The sequence below is a fragment of the Bos indicus x Bos taurus genome, chromosome 16 (genome assembly GCF_003369695.1).
Source record: "Bos indicus x Bos taurus breed Angus x Brahman F1 hybrid chromosome 16, Bos_hybrid_MaternalHap_v2.0, whole genome shotgun sequence".
In the NCBI taxonomy this organism is placed as follows: domain Eukaryota; kingdom Metazoa; phylum Chordata; class Mammalia; order Artiodactyla; family Bovidae; genus Bos; species Bos indicus x Bos taurus.
The window spans coordinates 79,156,434-79,177,200 of NC_040091.1; the positions used below are offsets into that span (position 1 = coordinate 79,156,434).

Genomic DNA, 20,767 nt, shown 5'->3' on the forward strand with positions numbered 1-20,767 from the left:
CTGGGAAACCCAGAACATAGTAGGGATTCAGGCATTCTGATGGATGGACGAATCCCCGGAGTCAAGAAGAAGACTAATTTGTACCATGTATTGCTGCAGAGAGTTAAGAAGAATGAGATCTGGAAACCCCTCTAGGTTTGACTATTTTTCTCATTACAAACAGGGAGGAGTCGCCGCAGCGCTGGGATTCAGAAGCCGGTGTGGGGGTGAGGAGTGAGCACTGAGGAGAAGGTGATGGTTTGGTTTGGTGGCAAACTGTTCGTTTCGCAGTCGTCTGTGAGGGAAGGAGGGAACTGGGCTGGCGCTAGTTCAGCTAGAACAGCTGAACGGCACTAGAACAGCTCAGAAAGACAGGGCCAAGGGCTTCGTTTCACTGCTGTGCATGTGTCTGTGAACTCCAGAGCCTTGGGGAGTTTGACTTCTCATGAGAGACCCTTTCTTAGCTTCTTCTGTGTGAATTCCAGGGCCTGGCTATGATTTCCCCTCCTGTTACCCCGCCCCTCCCGGTGGGAGAACACACACTATCACCCTGTCCTTGAGCTGACCTCAGCACCCCAGGAATAGAAAGGTTCTGGGAGCGACCAGGGTCTTGTCCCAAATTGGGCTAAGCTACATCTGGCCCAGGAAAAGAGGGCCTGTAAGAGTCCCTTGTTTGGGTAGAAAAAGGAAGGAACAGGTGGAGCATCTTGTTGGCACTACACTGTCTTCCCTCTCTGCCCCTCATTCCCTGGCACAACCCCCCCACCACCCGCCCTGGCCCCAGATCACTCAGACAGGCTAGAATGATGTGGCTGCAAGATTTTAATTTTTCATTGTCTTCCTGGTCTGTCTTCATCCCGAGTGGCCCGTGTCTCTGGCATGCTCCTCCCAGAGGTAAATGTGCCTGACGATGAGCCCGCCTGCCTGGTTGGCGTTCGCCAGCAGCCTCACGCAGCTCACCTGGTGCCCCACAGACCTGGGCACTACCTCCTGATCCAGCTGCCCCTCCAGGAGGCGGCCCAGCAGGACAAAGCTGGAGCAGCGCTGCGGCATGCCCTCGGGCCCGTAGCCCAGCTCCACCTGCCCCCTCTCCAGGGCGTGCCTGCCTTCCACGATGGTGCCCGTCAGCACCTGCACCCTCCTCAGGTCGGCTGGCTGGTTCAGGATGACCGTCAGGTGGTTGCCAGCACTCACGTTGTGGGTCCAGAAGAAGGACTCGTCCAGAGTGTAGGCCTCCCAGGGGAAGTGGACCTCGAACACCTTCATGTCGGTGAAGGCGGTTCCCGGCGGGTTGTCAGGGGCGTAGGGGCTCTTCCTGCGCGCGCCCGAGGCCTTCTGCCTGTCGTTCAGGGGGTGGTAGGTGGCTCTGTGGTAGAAGAGGAAGGGCGTGCACAGGATGGGGTCCTTCTGGGCCAGGAGGACACGGAAGTGGGCGAGCAGCCTGTCGAGGGGCTTCTCCCGGTAGAAGAGGAGCAGGAAGTGGGCCAGCGTCGGCAGGTCGCTACTGCGGAAGAGCTTGCCCAGGACGCCCAGGTTGGCGAACTCCAGGAAGGCCCAGGGCTGAGACCGCAGCGTGTCCACCTTCCACTGCACGTGGCTGATGAAGTTGGGGGCGCAGAAGGCGTTGTCCTCCAGCAGCAGGAAGTACTCCGAGAGCTTCCAGGCAGAGCTCATGAGGAAGGCGTGATCCACGTTCTGCTCGGAGTAGAGCTCCCGGCCGGAGGCCCCGGCGCCCGCGGGCGGGTAGGCGTCTGGGGGGGCGTGGATCAGCAGCAGCTGCCCCGCCAAGATCTGCGGGCTGAAGAGGCTGGAAATGTTCAGGACGGCCTCCGCGAGCCAGGCGGGGTCGGCGCCCGCCAGGTGGACCAACACCGTGAGGCGCTTCTGCTCCACCCTCGAGGTGGCGCGGAACACCGAGAGGAGAGTGTACAGGAGGCCGCTGGGGTCGGGCCCCGGCCGGGGCCGCGAGGAGATGCCCACCGTCAGCCACGCTGGGGAGGCAAGTGGCGGCGTCAGGGGGCGGGGCGCCGGCTCTCTCACGCCTGCCTGCTCCCGTTCGCCCCCCTGGAGTGGGGTGCGGCCCCCACCTGGACTCTGCGCTTGGACACCGTCGCAGGTGCCTGGTGTGCACGCCGAAGCCCGAGGAGCCCCAAGCCAGGGTGCTACTCCCCGCGGCCTCCGAGGCTTCCTGGAGCCACGGTTCTGCTGCCCATGGTTTAAGCACTGAGCACACACATTAATGTCATTCCTTCTGATTTTACCTAGCTCATCTTCACAAAGCTCTCCTTTAAAGAAGATCTCCTGGAAGGAGCCCCTCTCCTGGAAGTCAGGAGCCTGAGCCGCGCCTCAGCTCTGTGGAGCCCGCGTGGCTCCAGGGGTCCCGGCACCCCTGAGCTGCAATCAGGGCGAGTCGGGCTGTGAGCCCCGAAGGCCCCCCTCTCCCAGGTGCTTTCAGGCTGTCTTCCGGGAGCAGCCACTTTATCTTCCTCCTCCTTGCTCCTCATCCCTGAGACCAGGTGTCCTGACGGGGAAAGGACTGTCTGCCCGCCCACGGACGCCTGGGCACCCTGCCCTCTCTCCCTGTCTCTTCTCTCCGAGTCCCCACCTTCTTCTTCTTCTTTCCCTCTATTTTTGGCCACACCACATGGCATTCAGGATCTTGGTGCCCCGGGCAGGGACCGAGCCCGCACCCCCTGCAGCGGACGCGCAGAGTCCTCACCCCTGGACACCAGGGAGCCCCCTCCTTCCTCCTCTTGACCCTCTTGCTCCCAGGGGACCCACTCCCCTCCTTGGAACTCACTCTTCTTTCTCTGCTGGAGCTTTTCCAGGTATTTGGAAGTGAGGTTCCGCCAGTCTTCTAGTGGCCCCAGGCCCTTCCTTCTCCTGTAGCTGTCCTCCTGGGGTACTGGCAGAGTGAACATCTGGTCCTCCTGCCATATAAAGCACAGGCTTTATTGCTAGTGGTCTCCTCCCCCCAGAGCAAGCCCGGCGTGGCATCAGGACGTCTGACCACCGACAGAGTATCCAGGGCCCACACAGTACTTGCTGTGTTCCTCACCTTAACAGATATGGGGGTGGGGACGGGGAATCAGCTTCTCTGGGAACCAGTGGGTCCAGCCAGGTCCGCACCCACCCCTCGGAGCCTCCTGCTCTCCCGTGAGAGGGGTGGGTGCTGTCCACACCCCCCACCCACCCTGAACCTGCACAGCGAGGGCAAGGCTGCTGCTTGGACCTTGACAGCCATCCTGTCCTGGTCGTCTTCAACTTCCCTGGGGACTTCCAGCATGAACAGGAGCCACAGGACCCCGAGGCCCATGGAGATGACGCAGCAGTGCCGGAGGGGACAGTGCATGGCGGCGCCTGGGTGAGAGGGCGACAGGCCGGCAGAGCTCCCCCGTCCACACCTCACCCCCGTCTCTTGCAGGCCCGCCCCTCCCAGCTGTCCTCTGTCCACTGTGCACTCAGTCCCCACGCCTGCCCTCCATCTGAGCCAGGACCGGAGCCCGCTTCCTGGCGGGCAGAGGGGAGGCCGCCTGCCCCGGGCCCTCTGCTGCCCTCTCTGTGCAGATTTGTCTGGAGATTCCAATTCTCCGAGTTTTCCTTGCTCCAATGATCATGGTCTGCTGGGCCTTCATTGCTGAAGCCCGTTTATCTTAGAAAACAGATGGTTACCACCCACTCCTACTTTTTTAAACAAAAGTCAAACTATTTATTAAAATAGCTGAACTTGAAGTGTTGCTAAGTGCTAAGCAATTTGATGCCTTTCCTACTTTTTGTAAAGGACGTCCTTAATTTATTCCAACCCTTAATCTTATTCACAGACCTCGATTAGAACATAATTCTGTTAACTCAGAGCGAAAGAAAAATCCTTTCGGGACTGATGGGCTGCAGGAATTCAGACTGGCTCAGCCTCCAAAGCACTCATACGCTGCTTTTTCCCTGTCTGTGTCTTTCCTCCAGAGAGAATGTGTTTTCCTGATTGTTTCTAAATGATCAGAAGAAAGGCTTTAATATACCTTGTCTCCCACGCTTGATCCTTTCTCTGCAGTCAGTACACAAAAGAAAAGAAATCGTCATCAGTAATTATGATGCTCCCAAGGCTACAATATTCTCTCATTTCCCCCATTTTCATGGCTCCCTGCCACTTCAGTATTTTGGTAGGGGTTACCATGCTTTTCTCCCTTAACCATTCAGCTTTTTGGTAAGAGTTATAAAAACAGTACTTACATACGGCAGGAAGACTTAGACTTATCTTACCTGGTTTTCTTAAGCCAGGACTTTTAGCCTGATGGGTAATTCAGATACAAATCAGCACATGGATACATATATTGAATAAAAGGCTTTACAACGACAGCCGGAGGCATTCACCCTCAAGTGCACAGCCCTGTTCCCTCTGCCCCTGGCCTGCGGGTTACCTGTCACTCACTGGCCGCCCCGGGCGGGTCGGGGTGGGTGGGGCACTGCCCTGACCCTGCGCGGGTCAGGCTCCTGGATGAGCTGGAGAGAGAGGAGCTGGGGTGCCGGAGGACCCGGCACCACAAACTAGGCCCCCTCCCTGGTGCGCCAGCCTTGAGCTAGGCTCCCTCTGTGATGCTGCTCCATGTCCCGCCTGCTGCCCCGTCGTCAGGGGGACCCCTGGCCAGGACTCACCCATAGGCTGGGCTTGTCTGGGAGGCCCAGACGGGGCCCCTCCTGCCCGGGTGGCCGGCTCCCTGCTCTCGCCCCGTGAGGACGCTCTTTCCTCCTGCCGTCTGCCCACGCTTCTTGCCCTACTGGGCCATTCCCGTCACTGTCAAAAGGACGCCAACCATCTTCCGGTGGGAAACTCCAGACCGCAGCCTCCAGGATCCTGCCTGACCTGGCCCTCTGCCTGCCTCTTTGACTCCATCTCCCACCCCTACCCCGCCCCTCTTCCCCCAGCTGTTTGGGGGAGTGAGCATCCTTCGGACAAACCAAGCTGTTTCTTGAGTGCTAGCATTTGATCTTCTTCGAACTTTCCTTCGGAGACTTTCCTTGAGCCGACTCCTCCCAACACGCAGGGTCTTTATGCGGCCTCAGGTCATCAGGGTTAAGACACCTCTCACCCGCTCCCATCCTCCCATTGGCTACTATGTACTCTCTTCTCTGCACTGACTTCTACCAGAAGCTGTCTTACTTGTGTGTGTTGCTGTCTGTCTCTGGTCACTAGACTGAGGGCCAGGCCTCCGCTTCACTCCATGCTGCATCCAGAGCGCTTCGCACAGTGCTGGCCCAGAGTGCTAGCTCAGCAAGTATGTGTTGAGTCACTAGCTACTGGGATTCTGTGATATGATGAGCGCTGGGTTCCAGGGACACTGCGGTGCCAGGAGAGCCAGGCAGCTCACTGGAGAAGGGCACTACCTGGGCGACGGATGAGAGCTCAGAGTCTGGGCTCAGACTCAGACTTGGGCCAGAATCTAGTTCCACTAAACTTATTGGCCATGTGACCTTGGCCAAATGACTCAGTCTCTCTGAAGCCCAGTTCCTCATCTAGAAACTAAAATATAATAATGCTTACTCTCAGTGATATCCTTATGAGGGTGAAAAGAAATCATCCACAGAAAAATGTCTGCTTATAGCAAGCACTGAATAAACGCAGGCACTTTTGTGATAAGGGACGATGACCATTTTTCAACCATGGAGACCAGCACTGCCTTCCTTTCCGTCATATCTGAAAGGTCCCTCTCCCTTTATTCCTAAGCCCCACCCAGATTTTACTTCTAGACTCTTAAACAGATGCACAGCACTTTGAGCACATTTCCACATCTTGACATCTAATTCCCACTTCTCTAAGCACTTTAGAGGAGACAAACAATAGTGAAAGAGGGGGAAAGACACATTTTTAAATTGAAGTATAGTGGACTTGAAGTGAAAATAAACATTAAGCCCTGACAGGCTCCTCTGCAGCGTGCAGATAGGGGTGACCACCTGGGATGCTGTGCCTCTTGCCACAGTGAGTCCTGGGTGTAGGCTCTGGACTTTGCTGGAAGTCAGAGCTCTCCTTACAGCACAGAAACATCAACTCGATCCCCGGCTGGGAGGAGGAGAGAGGGGTCCCGAGGGCACCTCTGTCCCTCCAGCATCCCTGGCTGGGTCTCCACTGGTGCTCCCTTGGTAACCATTGTTCTTCCTGAAGGTCAGCAAACTGATCACCCCCAGCCCCTCCAGGGAGGTGGCTCCACCCAGAGCACATTTGGACCACAGGCTTGTCTGGTTGGCTCACACACTGTTTTTTTGAAATTAGATTGAACGTTTTAAAATTAGGAGAGACTGTATAAACACTTAAGACTTTTGGCTTTTCTTGAAAATTGCAACTTGCTGTCACCCTGGCCTGAGCAGTGACGGCCCTGGGAAGCTGGAAGTGCATTCTCTTCTTCAGAATTCTTTCTGTCCCCTGTTAGGCATCTGAGTTTTTGGCCTCTGCTTTAGGTCAGGTCTTGGGAGAGTCGGAGACTATGCTAGGTCCTGGCTTTATACTGGGCGCCTGTATGGGATAAGATGGGAAAAGACGGGGCAGGAAGTGATGCCTCTAGTTGAAGGGCTGTGGGCAGAGGTAGGAGCATGAATAGAGGATGGCAGACATGCGAGGAATCAACCAAAGTAAACAGCGAACCAAAGAGATGAACACCACAAACGGAGGCTGCTGTGAGCGGACGGACAGGCGAGTGGGGCAGGAGCAGTGGCCCAACCTGGAGTGGGTGTGAAAAGCTACTGCATCCACCTCTTCCTGAAAGCTGCCAAACAGGAAAAACTCACCTGCAGGCAGCAGGTTTCCAGTCAAGGGTCAGAGTCCGTAAGGGTTACAAAGCCTACTTCGTGGGTCTCAGCCAGCACTGGGTAGGCGTGAGTGCTGTTTGTGAAACCATTAGAATGTAAGCAAGGTGCTACAGATGACGGTCCAGAGCGCGGGAGACCCTTGGGGCTTCGAGGGGAGAGAATGGACACGTGTCGGCAGCGGAGGGCCAGCTGGCGGTCAGATCTGGGATGGGGTTTCCATGTCCTCACTCCTCACCTTGGTGTTTAGGGAAGATCACAGGGTTACCATTCCAGCCCTAGTTCTGTTACCCTCTGTGTGACTTTGGCTAATAAGTTTTTCTGAGTCTCAGTTTCTTCATCTGAGAAACGGCTTTTTACTGTTTATTAATATTCAGTTCAGTTCAGTTCAGTCGCTCAGTCGTGTCCAACTCTTTGCGACCCCATGAATCACAGCACTCCAGGCCTCCCTATCCATCATCAACTCCTGGAGTTTTCCCAAACTCATGTCCATCGAGTCGGTGATGCCATCCAGCCATCTCATCCTCTGTCAGCCCCTTCTCCTTCTGCCCTCAATCTTTCCCAGCATCAGGGTCTTTTCCAATAGGTCAACTCGTCGCATGAGGTGGCCAAAGTATTGGAGTTTCAGCTTCAGCATTAGTCCTTCCAATGAACGCCCAGGACTGATCTCCTTTAGGATGGACTGGTTGGATCTCCTTGGAGTCCAAGAGACTCTCAAGAGTCTTCTCCAACACCATAGTTCAAAAGCATCAATTCTTCGGCACTCAGCTTTCTTCACAGTCCAACTCTCACATCCATACATGACCAAGGGAAAAACCATAGCCTTGACTGGACGGACCTTTGTTGGCAAAGTAATGTCTCTGCTTTTGAATATGCTATCTAGGTTGGTCATAACTTTCCTTCCAAGGAGTAAGCGTCTTTTAACTTCATGGCTGCAGTCACCATCTGCAGTGATTTTGGAGCCCCCCAAAATAAAGTCTGACACTGTTTCCAATGTTTTCCCATCTATTTCCCATGAAGTGATGGGACCAGATGCCATGATCTTAGTTTTCTGAATGTTGAGCTTTAAGCCAACTTTTTCACTCTCTTCTTTCATCAAGAGGCTTTTTGGTTCCTCTTCACTTTCTGCCATAAGGGTGGTGTCATCTGCATATCTGAGGTTATTGATATTTCTCCCGGCAATCTTGATTCCAGCTTGTGCTTCTTCCAGCCCAGCGTTTCTCATGATGTACTCTGCATAGAAGTTAAATAAGCAGGGTGACAATACACAGCCTTGATGTACTCCTTTTCCTATTTGGAACCAGTCTGTTCCATGTCCAGTTCTAACTGTTGCTTCCTGACCTGCATACAGGTTTCTCAAGAGGCAGGTCAGGTGGTCCGGTATTCCCATCTCTCTCAGAATTTTCCAGTTTTAATTTATTAATATTACCGATCTATTATACTACGGCCTTCCTGGTTGCTCATTGGTAAAGAGTTCACCTGCCAAGCAGGAGACCCAGGTTTGATCCCTGGGTTGAAAGGATCCTCTGGAGGAGGAAATGGCAACCCACTCCAGTATTCTTGCCTGGGAAATCCCAAGGACAGAGGAGCCTGGCGGGCTACAGTCCATGGGGTTGCAAAAATAGCCTTATAGGACTTGGCAACTAAACAACAACAACCCATCTACTTCACAGTCCTGGGGTGTTCAACAGACTACGGATCACTCCAGCCCGGGCAGATCTGGTTCCTGGCCCCGCAGTGTCTCCAGGTGCCCCCTGCCAGGGGAGGGGAGAAAGGGAGCTGGTGTCAGGACTGTCAGACCCTGTGCTGGACATGTGACAGGATTTGGTTGAGCGCCGGATTTCAAATGACCGTGGTGGATTTGGGAGTGCTCCGGGAAAGTCTGAAGTAAAGTTTTATTCCTGTTGCAAGACTTTCACCCCGGATTCAGAGAATTCCAAACACTCCGACCACCTGAGGGCCCCTAGTCCCTTTCTTAGGGTGACAGCAGTGGCCGAGGGGTGAACAGAGATGTGTGCTTTTCTCTCTGCCTCTTCAGCTTTTCCCAGCAGAGCCCAGAACTTCCAAAGCGGCCCAGCCTGAATGGGAGGAAACACCTTGGGGTGAGGACGCCGCCCCGCCCCACGCCTCAGCCAGGTGACTCCAAGTCCTGAGCCCAGGTCCCTCCAGGCTGAAGGGTTCCCACGACCGGACAGGAAGAGGGAATGGGCAGGAGAAAAAGGTATTTAGTTATCAGGCGCCTCCCTGGGACCCAGACCCAGCTGCCCAGGGCCAGTAGCCCAGGGCTGAGCCCCTTGTCACGGTGGGAGTGGACCTGCACGGACGTGCCCATGGCGGGGGGTGGGGCAGAACCGGGAGCGCACGGGTCCCACAGAAGAGACTTCCGGCGGCACCGAGCGGGGCAGCGGAGAAGCGGGAATGACCAGGGCTCAGCCCAGGAGGTGGGCCCTGTGGTGCGATCTCTTCCTGCCTCCCCTGGGAGCCAAGTTCATCTCCTTGTCCGGTCCAAAACTCCATCCTCGGCCAGACGGAGCCACGGACCACCATAAAGGCCATTTCCCCCTCCCCTTCGGCTCGGGGCTGGAGGCTTTGGCTCCCTCCCTTCCAGCGGTTTACAACCCCCAGGGTGAGAGGGCAGGGACGGAGGTGGAAAAAGACAAATACCGAGTTAAAGGTGCAGGAACAGAGACACGTTGTGGGAGTGCACAAAATAAAGTAAAACACGGAGGCCACCGAGGCGGCAGCTCAGCCTGGGTCTCGGGGTCTGTGGGTTTGTCTCCACGGGGGACATCCGACACCAAACATTCCAGGGCCCCCAGAGGGGTGGGGGATGACGACAGCGCACCAGAGGGAGGAGCCGAGCTGGACTGTGAGCAGGCCGGGAAGAGGCCTGTGCGTCGGGGAAATCAGAGGAAAGGAGGGCAAAGAGGAGGCCCACGAGGGCTGGGGAGGGACGGGTGGAGTGGAAGGGACGCCGCGCCGAGGGTAGGCGCACCGCGCGCCCCGGAAGCCGGGGGAGGCGGCGGCGGGCGCGAGCGGCCCTCCACGTGCGCTACGTGCCGCGCTGGCCGCCCCCGGCGGGGAGCCGGCCTCTCCGCTCCTGGAGCCCAGTCGGGGGTGGGCGCGGGACCACGTCGTGCCCTGGGTTGCGAGTGTGCAGCGCGGCTTCCGGAAGGAATGCGGTGTGCCCCGACACCGCGCGGCCGGCCTGGCGCGCGGGCTGCGGAGCTGGTGCAGGCTGGGGGGAGGCCCGCAGGCTGAGCGGGACGGGGAAGGGAGGATAGAGACCCCAAGGCCGTGTTTTCGGCTCCAGGGAGGCACAGATGCTGCGGCCAGAGACCGAGCCCCGCGGGGCGGGGTGTCGTGCCGGGTGAGGAGGGGTTACTGGAGACGTGGCACCCGGATGGGGCTCGGCTCCGCTCCGGCTGCCGGCGCTACCCCTCGCCGGCCCCGGCCCGCAAAGCGATGCCGGCCCGCCCCCGCCTCGCTGCCCTCGGCCCCGAGAGCCGGACCACCGGCAGCGAGCGAGCACAGCCTCCAGGCCGCTGGGCCGCCGCGGAGCAGACAATGCAGCGCGCGCCCCGCCCCCGAGCGCTGCGCCGGCCGGCCAATCAGCGCCCGCGCCGGCCGGCCAATCAGCGCCCGCGGCCGGGCTCTTTAAAAAAAGAAGGGCCGGCGCGGCGCGGCTGTCAGCTGGAAGGATCCCTCCGCGCATGTAAACACGCATCATAAAGGGCCGAGAGCGCCTCCGCGTCCCCGCGGGCCGAGCAGCCCCTCCCAGCTCCCTTCGAGGCCCGGCCGCCGACCCTCCCTCAGCTGCAAGGCGCGTCCTTGGGGAGGGGCAGCTGCTGCCCTGTTTGCCGGCCACGGAATCCCGTGGCTCTGGGCTCTACCGGAAGTGGCGGACGCGGGGCCGGGAAGCTGCGGGGCGGGGGCGGCCCGGGGGTAGCTGGGGACGGGCTCGCTGTCCTGCTTCTCGGCTGTAATCCGTACGGGTCTGGAGTTCTCTTGGAGGATGCCAGTGTTCAGTGTGATAATAGTCTTATCCCTGCTCCCGGGAGAGAGCACAGGACAGGAAATCCACCCCAGCAAGACCCTCTAGAGCCCAGGGCAAAGAGCAACAACGAGGACTTTTCTCCCCAACATTTTATTGTGAAAAATTTTCAAATATTCAGCCAAGTTAAAACTTTCTGCAACAGATTCCTCTACACCCCCAGCTAGATTCTGTGAACACATGAGCACATTCTAACCTGCAATCTCACATCCACTGTATACTGACGACTTAATAGGGGGTCAGCTGCCCTTGGTTTCAGCCTCCGTCGCCCTGGCTTAGCAAGATCACAAAGCCCTAGACAGCAAGGGAAGGATCTGCCTTCTCCAACGACCTTTGGGTTTACTTCAGAACTTTCTGAAGAGGAGGCTTCTCCCCTCCGTGGCCTTTTAGAGGAAAGATCCTCAAGGATAAGAGACTTTTCTTCAGGTGAATCTAACAGCAGGACTAGGACTCGGTTGACACCTACCTACCTAGGAGGCTCTGGCGAACAGTCCTTCGTGGGTTTGGCTCCTTTCTAGAGGAAAGAGGTCTTTTTTAGGGTTGAAGTTCTACGTTTTGAATTCCCTCTCTTCCCTTTTCTGGGGCAGGACATTATCCTCCCCACCTCCCCAAATGTGTCAAAAGTGTTATCTCTTAAAGTTACTAATTTGTGCCTTTATTGTCTGCTCTGTAAAATGGGGACAATAGCAGGGACTCCCGCGCAGGATGAAGCGCAGACGCAAGCAGCTAACATACCACTGTCCACACCCGCCGTCTTGTTGCTCAAGGAGCACTCTTCCCTGCAACACCCTACCTTCCGGTTAGGTGGTGTCTCCACCACTTGTTGGCCTATATGCAACTTGGGCAAATGGCCTGATCAACTTGCGCCTGGCTGGGTTTATGTGTAAATGGAAACGAGTACCTGCCTCGTAGGTTGTTGTGTATATTAAAAATTCATCATGAGAGCACGTGCACAGGCCTAGTACAGAGTGCTAATTTCTTATCCTCCTGTTTTCTAACCTCTAGGCTGTTGTCACGTTCGAGCTGTCCCCTCTACCTGGAAAAGCCGCCTCCGGCCCCGATACCCCACGCCCCCCGGGGGTCTGACCAAATGTCTGCGGACTTCCACCAGGGCGCCTCCCATGAGGCGGGGCGGGACGGAGGGTCCACCCGTGAGCCCAGCCTCTCCCCCAGACCCGTAACTTCCTGAGGGAGGGAGGGGACTCTGGCACGCAGTCAACGGTCAGTGGAGGCCGGCTGGGCTGAACCGTGAGGCCGGGATCCGTTCCCGGGGGCCGCCCCACCCGGCCCAGGGGCGGGCGCTCGACGCGGGCTGGGTGGGGATGGGGGTGGGGTGGGACTCCTTTTCCTCGCCGTGGCGGCGGAGGCGCACGGCGTGGCTGGGGAGGCGCGGCGTCGTCGGTCGGTGTCGGAGTCAGAGTCGGAGTCGGAGTCTGAGCAGCCGGATCTGAGGAGGAGGAGGAGGAGGAGGAGGAAGGCCGAGGCGTCTGAGGAGGCCGAGGCCGGGCACCCAGCCGCGTCCGCGGCGCCGCGAGAAATGGAGGCCCCCGGCCCGCGCCCCGTGCCGGCCCTCGGCGGTCCCGGCCCACTGGGGGAGTTCCTGCCGCCGCCCGAGTGCCCGGTCTTCGAGCCCAGCTGGGAGGAGTTCGCCGATCCCTTCGCCTTCATCCACAAGATACGGCCCATAGCCGAGCAGACCGGGATCTGCAAGGTGCGGCCGCCGCCGGTGAGTCTCGAGCGGGGCGCGCGGCCGGCGGGGACCGGGCGGCCGGGCCTCGGCGCTGGGCGCGGGGCGCGGGGCGCCGGGCGCGGGGGCGGCGGACGGAGCGCGGCCGGGCCGGGGTTCGGATCCGGACGGAGAGGCGGGGGCACCGGCCCCGGGGTCGCGGCCGTGCGCCGGAGCCGCGGGGGCCGAGGGCGGCCGGGCGGGCGGCCGGCGGGCGGGCGCGGGGGCCGCGGGTGCGGGGCGCCGGGGGTGCGGGGTGCGCGCCCCGCGAGTTGTCGCGAGGAGGAAAGTTTTCAATATGGCGGCGGAGCCCCTGGTCCTTTGTGTGGAGGCGGCGGCGGTCCGGGCGGCCTCACCTGGCGCCCCACCCTCCGGCCCCGGCCCCTCGCCCCGCTCCGGACCCTCGGCAGGTCCTCGGGGCCGGGGGCGACCCGGGGCGGCGGCGCCGGGCGGGGAGACCGCGGGCCGGGCCGAGGGGGCGTGCGCGTGGGCCTCGGGGGGCGGCCGCCCAAGGCCCTCCGCGACCCCCGCGCGGCCGGGCCCCTGGCCCGAGAGCCGCCCGCGGCGGGCGGTGTCAGCCTCGGAGGCCTCCGCCGGCCCGCGGCAGCCCCAGCCCGGGTGGGCGTGAGGGGGGTGGTCCCGAGGTCGCCCCAACGGCCGCAACGGCCGCGGCGCCTCCCCCGCCCCCGCCGCCCACCGTCGGGACCCGCCGGGGCCGAGGCGGCCTGGCGGCGGTTGGACGCCCCGCGACCGTTGGCCGGAGCTGTAACTGCCTCCGGACGCTTCGAGGAGCCGCGGAGGCCGCGCCCCCGCCCCCTCGGAGGAAGCCCCCGGCCCCCCGCCCCTCGCCCGGGGCTCGCTCTTGTGGTGACGTTGGAGGTGCGGGGCTCGCGCGTAGCCCTGCGCCCGGGGGCCGTGTCGCGGGAGACCCCGCCGCCCCCGGCCCCCGGGGCGGAACGCGCACTGGATACTCTGGAGTTTTTCTTGGAGTAGTTTGAAACGGAGGTGAATTCCTGCCTCCGAAAAGAGCTGGTCCGCCGGTGTGGGGGAGACGTTTGGAAGTCGATGCCCCGCTCTCCAGAAGTGGACACGGTTGCTTGCCGTTGCTGAGGGGAAGTGCGCGTCGGCTGGAGCCAGAGGCCTGCAGAAGTTGTGCGGGGATCGGGGCCCCGGGCTTAGTTCTGGAAGAGGGGGGCGGGCGCCGACAGGTAGCCGCGGAGCTTTGTGTCGTGCGTTAGGGACGCTGAATGTGAGGAGTGCGTTTGCCTTAGTGGGGATCTCTTCTGAAACTAGGCAAGTTGAGTAAGTTCTCGGTAGCCCAGATGTGTGCAGTCGCTTCCTGGGAGTGAGTTGTCCTCCATGTTGGTATTGTGGTGCACTAGGGCTGGGGTAAACCCTTTATCCACTGTCTTATCCCGTGTCTTTTGGGAGGCTCTTTTCCTAAAAAGGTAGTGTTGCTCAGCTTAGATTTGGCTACTCATTTCCTCATCTTGGCCAGAATATTAATTGTAAGCCCTGCAAAACGTGTAATCTTTCTGTCTTTCCCCATTCTGAATGTCTGACAGACATGATGGCCACCATTTTGTATTGAGAGTGGTACATACCAGAGCCCGAGAAAGGGTGTTCAAGAGGCACACACACTCCACAAACATAACCCGCGCTGTGTTTTGGAGACCTCCTTTGTGTGGAGGAGGCTTGCTTCCTCCTTTGTGTAAGAAACTCTTGTGCCAATTGGAAAGAGTTTGGGAGTATTTATTGTTGATACAACCACAAAAAGAGAAACCTTTCCAGAAGTTGTAGCTCTCGAAGAAGGGTCTTGTTGGAACAAAGACTTAAGAGATGAGGATGTAAGCAATGGCTGTTTTAGAAACCGTTTTCTGTGAACAAGTGGTTTCATATAGTTGAAATAAACCAACAACAAACCAAGAGATAGGAAATGTTTTCCATGGTGATAGCTATGTAATGCTTGTGTTTCTAGATGATTATGACCACTAAGTTTTTGGAAAACGAATGACTGTTAAAATGGGGATTGGGTTTACTGGTATTTTACTTTTCAAAGTAAGGGGAAGAATTACAAAGTATTTCTATTTCTTTTTGTCCTTAACCTTTGCATCTTTAATTAATGGTATTTAAGGTAGCTTCAGTTTATAGCTGCTTCTCAGTGATGGTCCTAAACTACTTGGCTATTGAAAACTTGAGGTTCACAGAAATTTGTTTGAAATATAGTAAGGTAAATGTGATAAAAGGTAATAAATCAAAAAGACATTACCCAAATCCTGAGTTACAGGTTTAAAGATGGAAGTAAATCTTTTTTCAAATTACATCAAGTGTCTGGCTTCCTGGATTTCTTTCTTCAGTTTACAAGTAATCTGACTTTTGGTTTTATTACCCTTAAAATGCAAATTTTCATTTCCTCCTTGATGTACTTAGGTTTCTTTTTAAGGACAAATTGCATTTCCATGTTACTTTGTGGTATTTGGAGATGATTAATTTTAGGGGTGTAATTATTAGGCAAAAACTAGTTGGCTGGTCAGTGAATTTCTGAGTCTCCTGAGCTTGATTGGAATATATTTGATGGCTTCAGTAAGCGACTCTGTTGTTCTCAAACATACATCATTTGGCCATAGCTAGGCAGATTCCACAAATTTCTTCTCTGGTGATATCCAGAAGTCGGAGATTAAAGTCAAACCCCAGATGGCACAGTAGACACATTTTTCAACTTTAACTTCTTGTGGCCATTAGTTTAATCCCTTTGACTTTATAGCCAGAGTGTAAAACTTTGAACAGTCAGCATCTCTGAGCCTGTTGGTTCTGCCCTGAGGAGCAGGGAGGAACGCAAGTGTACCTCTGTGTGTGGGGGAGGTTTGAGTGACAGGTGCCGGTCTGTCCTTCCTGCCCGTCCTTCTCCCTGGTGTTGCTTTTGCTTGACGTTGGCCTCATCCTCTTTGTTGTTTTCCCAGTTTCTTTGGTGTCCTGAAGTTTTTCTCTTTGATTCTTTGCCGCCTTAAATCTTTTAACATTTGGGGGGAAACGCTTATCAATAGACATATCCTTGAGCAAAGGAAGAATTTACAATTAAAAAAAAAAACCACACAGTTTTGTTTATATATATATATATATATATATATGTACACGCAGTATACAGTTCTTCAGTTTAAACTGCAGTTCAGTAGTTTTTAGTATTTTCATGGAGTTCTTACAACCATCATCAGTTGTTAGAGCTTGTTCATCACCCCTCCACCCCACCCCAGAAGAAAGCCTGAACCAGATTGTAACCACTTTTTAAGACAGATTTAGCACTATGCCTCTCAAAAGAACTTTTTTTTCTCACTTGATAGGAGGCTGGGTTAAGTAAGTCCTGCAGTTTTAGTTTGTAAATGTGTCTGCCTTAAAGTAAAAGCAAACTTCATTTGTTGTAGTGTGTGGATGGGTGTTTAGCTAAATTTGACTTTGCCAATGGTAAATTGGTCACACCCAGATCCTTAGATATCCATCTAACTTACTCTTAGTTAACCAATCAACAAATTAATAGACTCATAGAATGGAATGCAAGTGATATTACAAACATAGGAGGCAGCTAAAGATTTATGTCCCTACCCCCAGTGGAGAAGTTTCCCTTCCTGTGGTTATAGGATTTGTTTTTAAACATGCAGTCTAAACCTTTTTTAAAGAGCAGAATGAAGAGAGAATTGCCTTTGAAGAGTGTTAATTGTTGCAATTTAAAACTGGAGGATTGAGTTCATTATTGAGAGAGAGCTACAAGGAAAATTAGAGAAAATGATCAACCGTCAATTTCATTTTTTGTCTCTAAGATACTTAATTTTCTTTATTTCTGGTTGATCAGTAGTCAACTCATTTACTTGTTCAGTTTGGGTGACAGTAACAAAGTCCAGGATATTTAGGATACTTTAATATAGGCATACAGTAATCTGCCAGTGAGAGAGTTTTCTTTTAGAAAGGCAAAAATACCATTGTGAACTATTCAATTAAAAAAAAATGAAGGAATCTGGTTTATGTGCTGTAAAATAGCTTTCTGTAGGCTTTTGTAACCTCTCATTGTTGTTCTAATTGGACCACATTAAAGTTTGGCTATAGAAAAGGATAGAGGGACAGCTCATGCCCCAAAATGAAAGTGCTAATTAATTAGGTCCCTGGGTTTAGGTTCCACGAAGTCTACTTGTGTATCTCTTGGCAGAGGCCATCTTTGGGTTTAAAAACCAGTAACCAGGAAAGACCTTGCTTTCTCCATTGTATAGCCCTTGCATTGAGCTGGTGGTCTGATTTTTCCTTTCCAAGAGAATTATATATTCTTTGGGGATTATGCTAATATACCTGTTTTATGAGCTAGAAGACCATTGCAGCCTCATTTTTTTTTTTTTTTTTTTTTTAAATTATGTGGAATACGTGTTGAGAACTAAAGGACTGACTGTACTTTCAGAAATGTCTAAGTTTGGGCCCCTTGAAGAGGAGTCATCAGAAGCACACTGATAAGTTCCTTGGAGTGGATCCTGCCATATCATTGGGCCACTCATTTAGTTTGGATTACTTAAGAGTTTGAGACACTAGTAACTGGATTTTAAAATCTGAGTTGCAAGAAATTTGTTTAAGACATGAGAATTGTATGCAGCTTAACAAGGATTTCCTAAGTACTTATTAACTGCTGTGTCCTAGCATGGGATTAACAAGGAGAAAAGTGAGATAACACCTTTGTACACTGCAGAAAATGCTTCTAAAAATGCTCCTTTTTCTGTAACTAACTATTGGATGAATTCAGTGGTGACTTTGCTTTTGCGACCTCCAAGTTTATGGAGACTATGGGGTAAAGCCATCTCTGGGGAACTAGGACTCTTAGTTCCGTAATTGTAGGATGGGAGAACTTGACTAAACGCATTCTTGTCTTAAAAAAATTCAAACTTTTAATTATAGATCACTGCACTTAAAGCATCATTGCCATACACCTTTAGATGTGGCCCAGATTCATCACATCCGTTCATCTGTTACATTGTTTTTAATCATCTAAATTGTCTTTCTGGACTTCGGACTAGTTACTTTGCTCTGCTAGAAGCTTCATTTCCAGAGTATAAATGAAATTTTTTAAGTTACAAAAATAAACATACACCACATGGTCCCTTTATGTGTTTTCCTGGGTGTAAGAGAGCAGAAGGCAGAGTAGCAACATAGGCATTGAGAGTAAACTAGTGACCTCAATTGGAGAGAACAACTTGGTTTAGCTCTTGTCTTACTCAGGGCGAGTGAGATTTGGGCAGCTAGGAATGAGGTTCTGTTAGGGAGAGATGGCCTCTCTGCCTACTCGGGATGGGGATTGGACTTCTCAGTCTCTCTAGTGGTTTGTTGCCTTGTGGTATGTTTGTGACACGTCTGTGGGAGCGCCTGGTCACAGAGGCTGGTGGTGGGAGGTGGTGCCCCTTGTGCCCTTGCCCACTCTGGGTCCATCTTCCCGTCTTACAGACATCATCTCAACAGAATGCAGCTGGGAGTCAGGAGTGAGTGAGAAGCAGAACCAAGTCCCTTCTGGAAAATGAGTTTGAAGGAGATGAGAGGCAAGGGTCTGATGAGTTGCTGGGCAGGATGTCATTAGGTTTACTTGCTGTGAAGATGGTGATTGACTCCAGCTTCAGTGGTTCGGTTACTGTTTTAGCAGAATTGGGGATGAGCATTTAGGTGACCTCAAATGTTTACAAGGAGCCATTTAAAAGTCAGGCTGTTGACAACTGTTTTCTATCCCCTTAAAGTCTACATGCCCTCCACCGCCCCGCCCCGCCCCCCGCCCCCCCCCCCCCCCCATCATAACTTTGTTTTTCAGGCACTAAACTAAAACATCCCTAGGCAGAAGACATAATGAATGGCTTTTTTTTTTTTTTTTAAACTTGTTGATTCCATTTCACTTGGAGATCTGTTATTTTACGACAGATGTAGAATTTAAGAAATACTTAGCAGGGATAAAAATAAACTTTTATCAAGGAGAGTATATGTGGGTTTTTTTTTTATGTTATATAAAAGAAGGAGTCAGTGTTGATTTTGTAAAATGAGTGAGTAGAATCTTGAATCTAACTCCATCATGACCTTGGACAAAGTCATTTTTTCCCAGTGTATGCCTTCTTACCTGCTATAAGAAGATCTGACACTGACCTAGGGCTGCTGTCCAGACTAATTAATTGATGGTTTGCAAGGAGCTTAAATTCCAAAGCTTATGTTTGCTAACTGCTAAGAAGAGTCTGGGGACAGATTTACAGAGACAAGGGTTAGGGCCAAATGCATATCCCTCATTTTCTCTTACAGCGAAGGGATTTGAAAAAGTGAAAAAGTCAAAAGCCCAGCATCAAAACTAGAATATACAGAGTGTAATTCTTCTATTGGTTTAGGTAAAACTTTTCTGTACCTAAGTGTTCTTTAAAATTGAAGTTTAAAAAAAAAGAAAAAAAAATTTTTTTTTTTTTTTTTTTCAGGTAGAGGTGTTAGAAATTATTTCAGAAAATTTGCAGTGCATGTGTGTTATACAGGGAGGAGTTTGTATTTGGAAAGCTTTGTGTTGGGATGGCTGTGGAAGCCCTGCCGATGGAGAGCATTCTATTTTATCTAACATAATTTAAATAGTCCCAGTGCTTTCCTGACAGGATGGTTAGTAGAATTGAGTCTTACTAGTGAAGTGGGGAGAAAGGTAGAACAGGTGGGAGAGAAGGCTTAATTTGGTCCTCAGGACAGAGCCTGAGTATGTTCTATTCTATTACTGACAAGTAGCAAACTTTTTAAAAATAAAGCTCATTAGAATTGCTATACAGTCATACAAATCTGGATTTCTCACTTTTGTTGTTCAAATATATTATCAGTACTGTTTTCTAAATGTGTTAAGACACAGTCCACTGGTGTACATACCAAGTTTTACAACCTTTGAATGTTGAGTATTTTAATTAAGAACATGTAGCTAGGTTGAGCTCTGTCTTCCTAGCTGTGTTCCTCGTGTGGCCCTAGGCAGACTTTTGTGCATTCCTACATTAATTCTTGCCACCTCACAGCTTGATCAAATTGTAGTGTTAGAGAACTAAGTTTAAACCTGAATGTGTGTTTTCAGCACTTGGCTGGGGCTTTTGTTAGGCATGTGTTCCTGTGAGGCACACAGGTATCTGAATGTGGCCATCTACTCCAGTCCTGTAGCTCCAGAGACAAAGAACAAATCCTATCAAAACCACATAATTACAAGGTCTTTAAGGCAAGATCCTCCCAATTTTCTGTGTGGTTGTACCAGCTCATCATTTGGTGATATTTAAACCAGATGGGACCGTCTCATCCCTGCCAGGCTTTGACTTGGACAAGGAGCGCAAGGCTATCTCAGGGTTTGTGCTCTGATATCTTTATCTGCAGGAAGGGAGGTGCGGGCATGGCGATGAGCAAGGTCTGCAAAGAGGATTTTTGGAGTGTAACCCCCTTTGGTAAAATTCCAGATATTCCAAGCTTTTTTCTTCTCCCAGAGAGGCTCTTATCCAATATTATGATGCATTTTGAACAAATTGAGAACAGCTACCAGATTTCCCAGTGGAAGGCTGGCTTCAGGTTTTGCGTAGCTAAGGGTTTGGGGTTTTAAAAGCTACACTAGAAGGCGGCCCATTCTTCTGGGTTCCTCTCTGTAACTACTTTTTTTTTTTTTAAACTTTTTAGTAACAATTTTTTTCTCTAATAACCTTGTGACTTTTCCTGTATTCCATATGTAAAATATATCTTTAACTTATGTAATAGATAATTCAGTTCAGTTAAGTCGTGTCTGACTCTTTGTGACCCCATGGATGGCAGCACGCCAGGCTTCCCTGTCCATCACCAACTCCTGGAGCTTACTCAAACTCATGTCCACCCAGTCTATGATGCCATCCAACCATCTCATCTTCTGTCGTCCCCTTCTCCTGCCTTCAATCTTTCCCAGCATCAGGGTCTTTTCCAGTGAGTCAGTTCTTTGTATCACGTGGCCAAAGTATTGGAGTTTCAGCTTCAGTATCAGTCCTTCCAATGAATACTTAGGATAATTGCTCATCAAAATTTTTTTTAGGGGAATAGGGTTTAAAATTTGGTTTAGGATCCAGGGTAATTTGTTTTTGAAGGTTGGTATTAGCTAGTAGCTCAGTTGGTAAAGAATCTGCCTGCAATGCAGGAGACCTAGGTTCGATCCCTGGGTCGGGAAGATCCTCTGGAGAAGGAAATGGCAATCC

At 52.9% G+C, this 20,767-nt stretch overlaps 2 protein-coding genes across 3 annotated transcripts in view; one reads left to right on the forward strand and one right to left on the reverse strand.

Annotated features, from left to right (window-relative positions):
* Nucleotides 1–784: 784 nt before the first annotated feature.
* On the reverse strand, nt 785–7,157 carry LOC113906983 (alpha-1,3-mannosyl-glycoprotein 4-beta-N-acetylglucosaminyltransferase-like protein MGAT4E). Its single transcript, XM_027565841.1, has 3 exons — nt 3,212–7,157; nt 2,780–2,909; nt 785–1,970 (listed from the first exon to the last, which is right to left on the reverse strand). Exons 1-3 carry the CDS (start codon nt 3,329–3,331, stop codon nt 832–834), a joined length of 1,389 nt encoding a protein of 462 aa, XP_027421642.1. The 5' UTR covers nt 3,332–7,157; the 3' UTR covers nt 785–831.
* Nucleotides 7,158–11,926: 4,769 nt separating this feature from the next.
* KDM5B (lysine demethylase 5B) overlaps nt 11,927–20,767 on the forward strand; it is a 73,998-nt gene continuing 65,157 nt past the window's right edge. Inside the window, exon 1 of one of the 2 annotated variants that reach the window (XM_027565842.1) lies at nt 11,927–12,551. In XM_027565842.1, coding sequence (XP_027421643.1) covers nt 12,363–12,551 — 189 coding nt within the window. In that variant the 5' untranslated portion in view covers nt 11,927–12,362. The remainder of the gene's footprint in view (nt 12,552–20,767) is intronic. The other variant, XM_027565844.1, reaches the window with a different exon arrangement.

What these genes read in the sequence shown, in the direction of transcription:
- LOC113906983 (XM_027565841.1), bottom strand. Translation starts at nt 3,331, where the DNA reads ATGCACTGTCCCCTCCGGCACTGCTGCGTCATCTCCATGGGCCTCGGG. An exon ending in AGGACAGGATGGCTGTCAAG is followed by an intron (nt 2,910 to 3,211) that starts GTCCAAGCAGCA and finishes TTTATATGGCAG; the next exon opens with GAGGACCAGATGTTCACTCT. An exon ending in GCTCCAGCAGAGAAAGAAGA is followed by an intron (nt 1,971 to 2,779) that starts GTGAGTTCCAAG and finishes TTGCCTCCCCAG; the next exon opens with CGTGGCTGACGGTGGGCATC.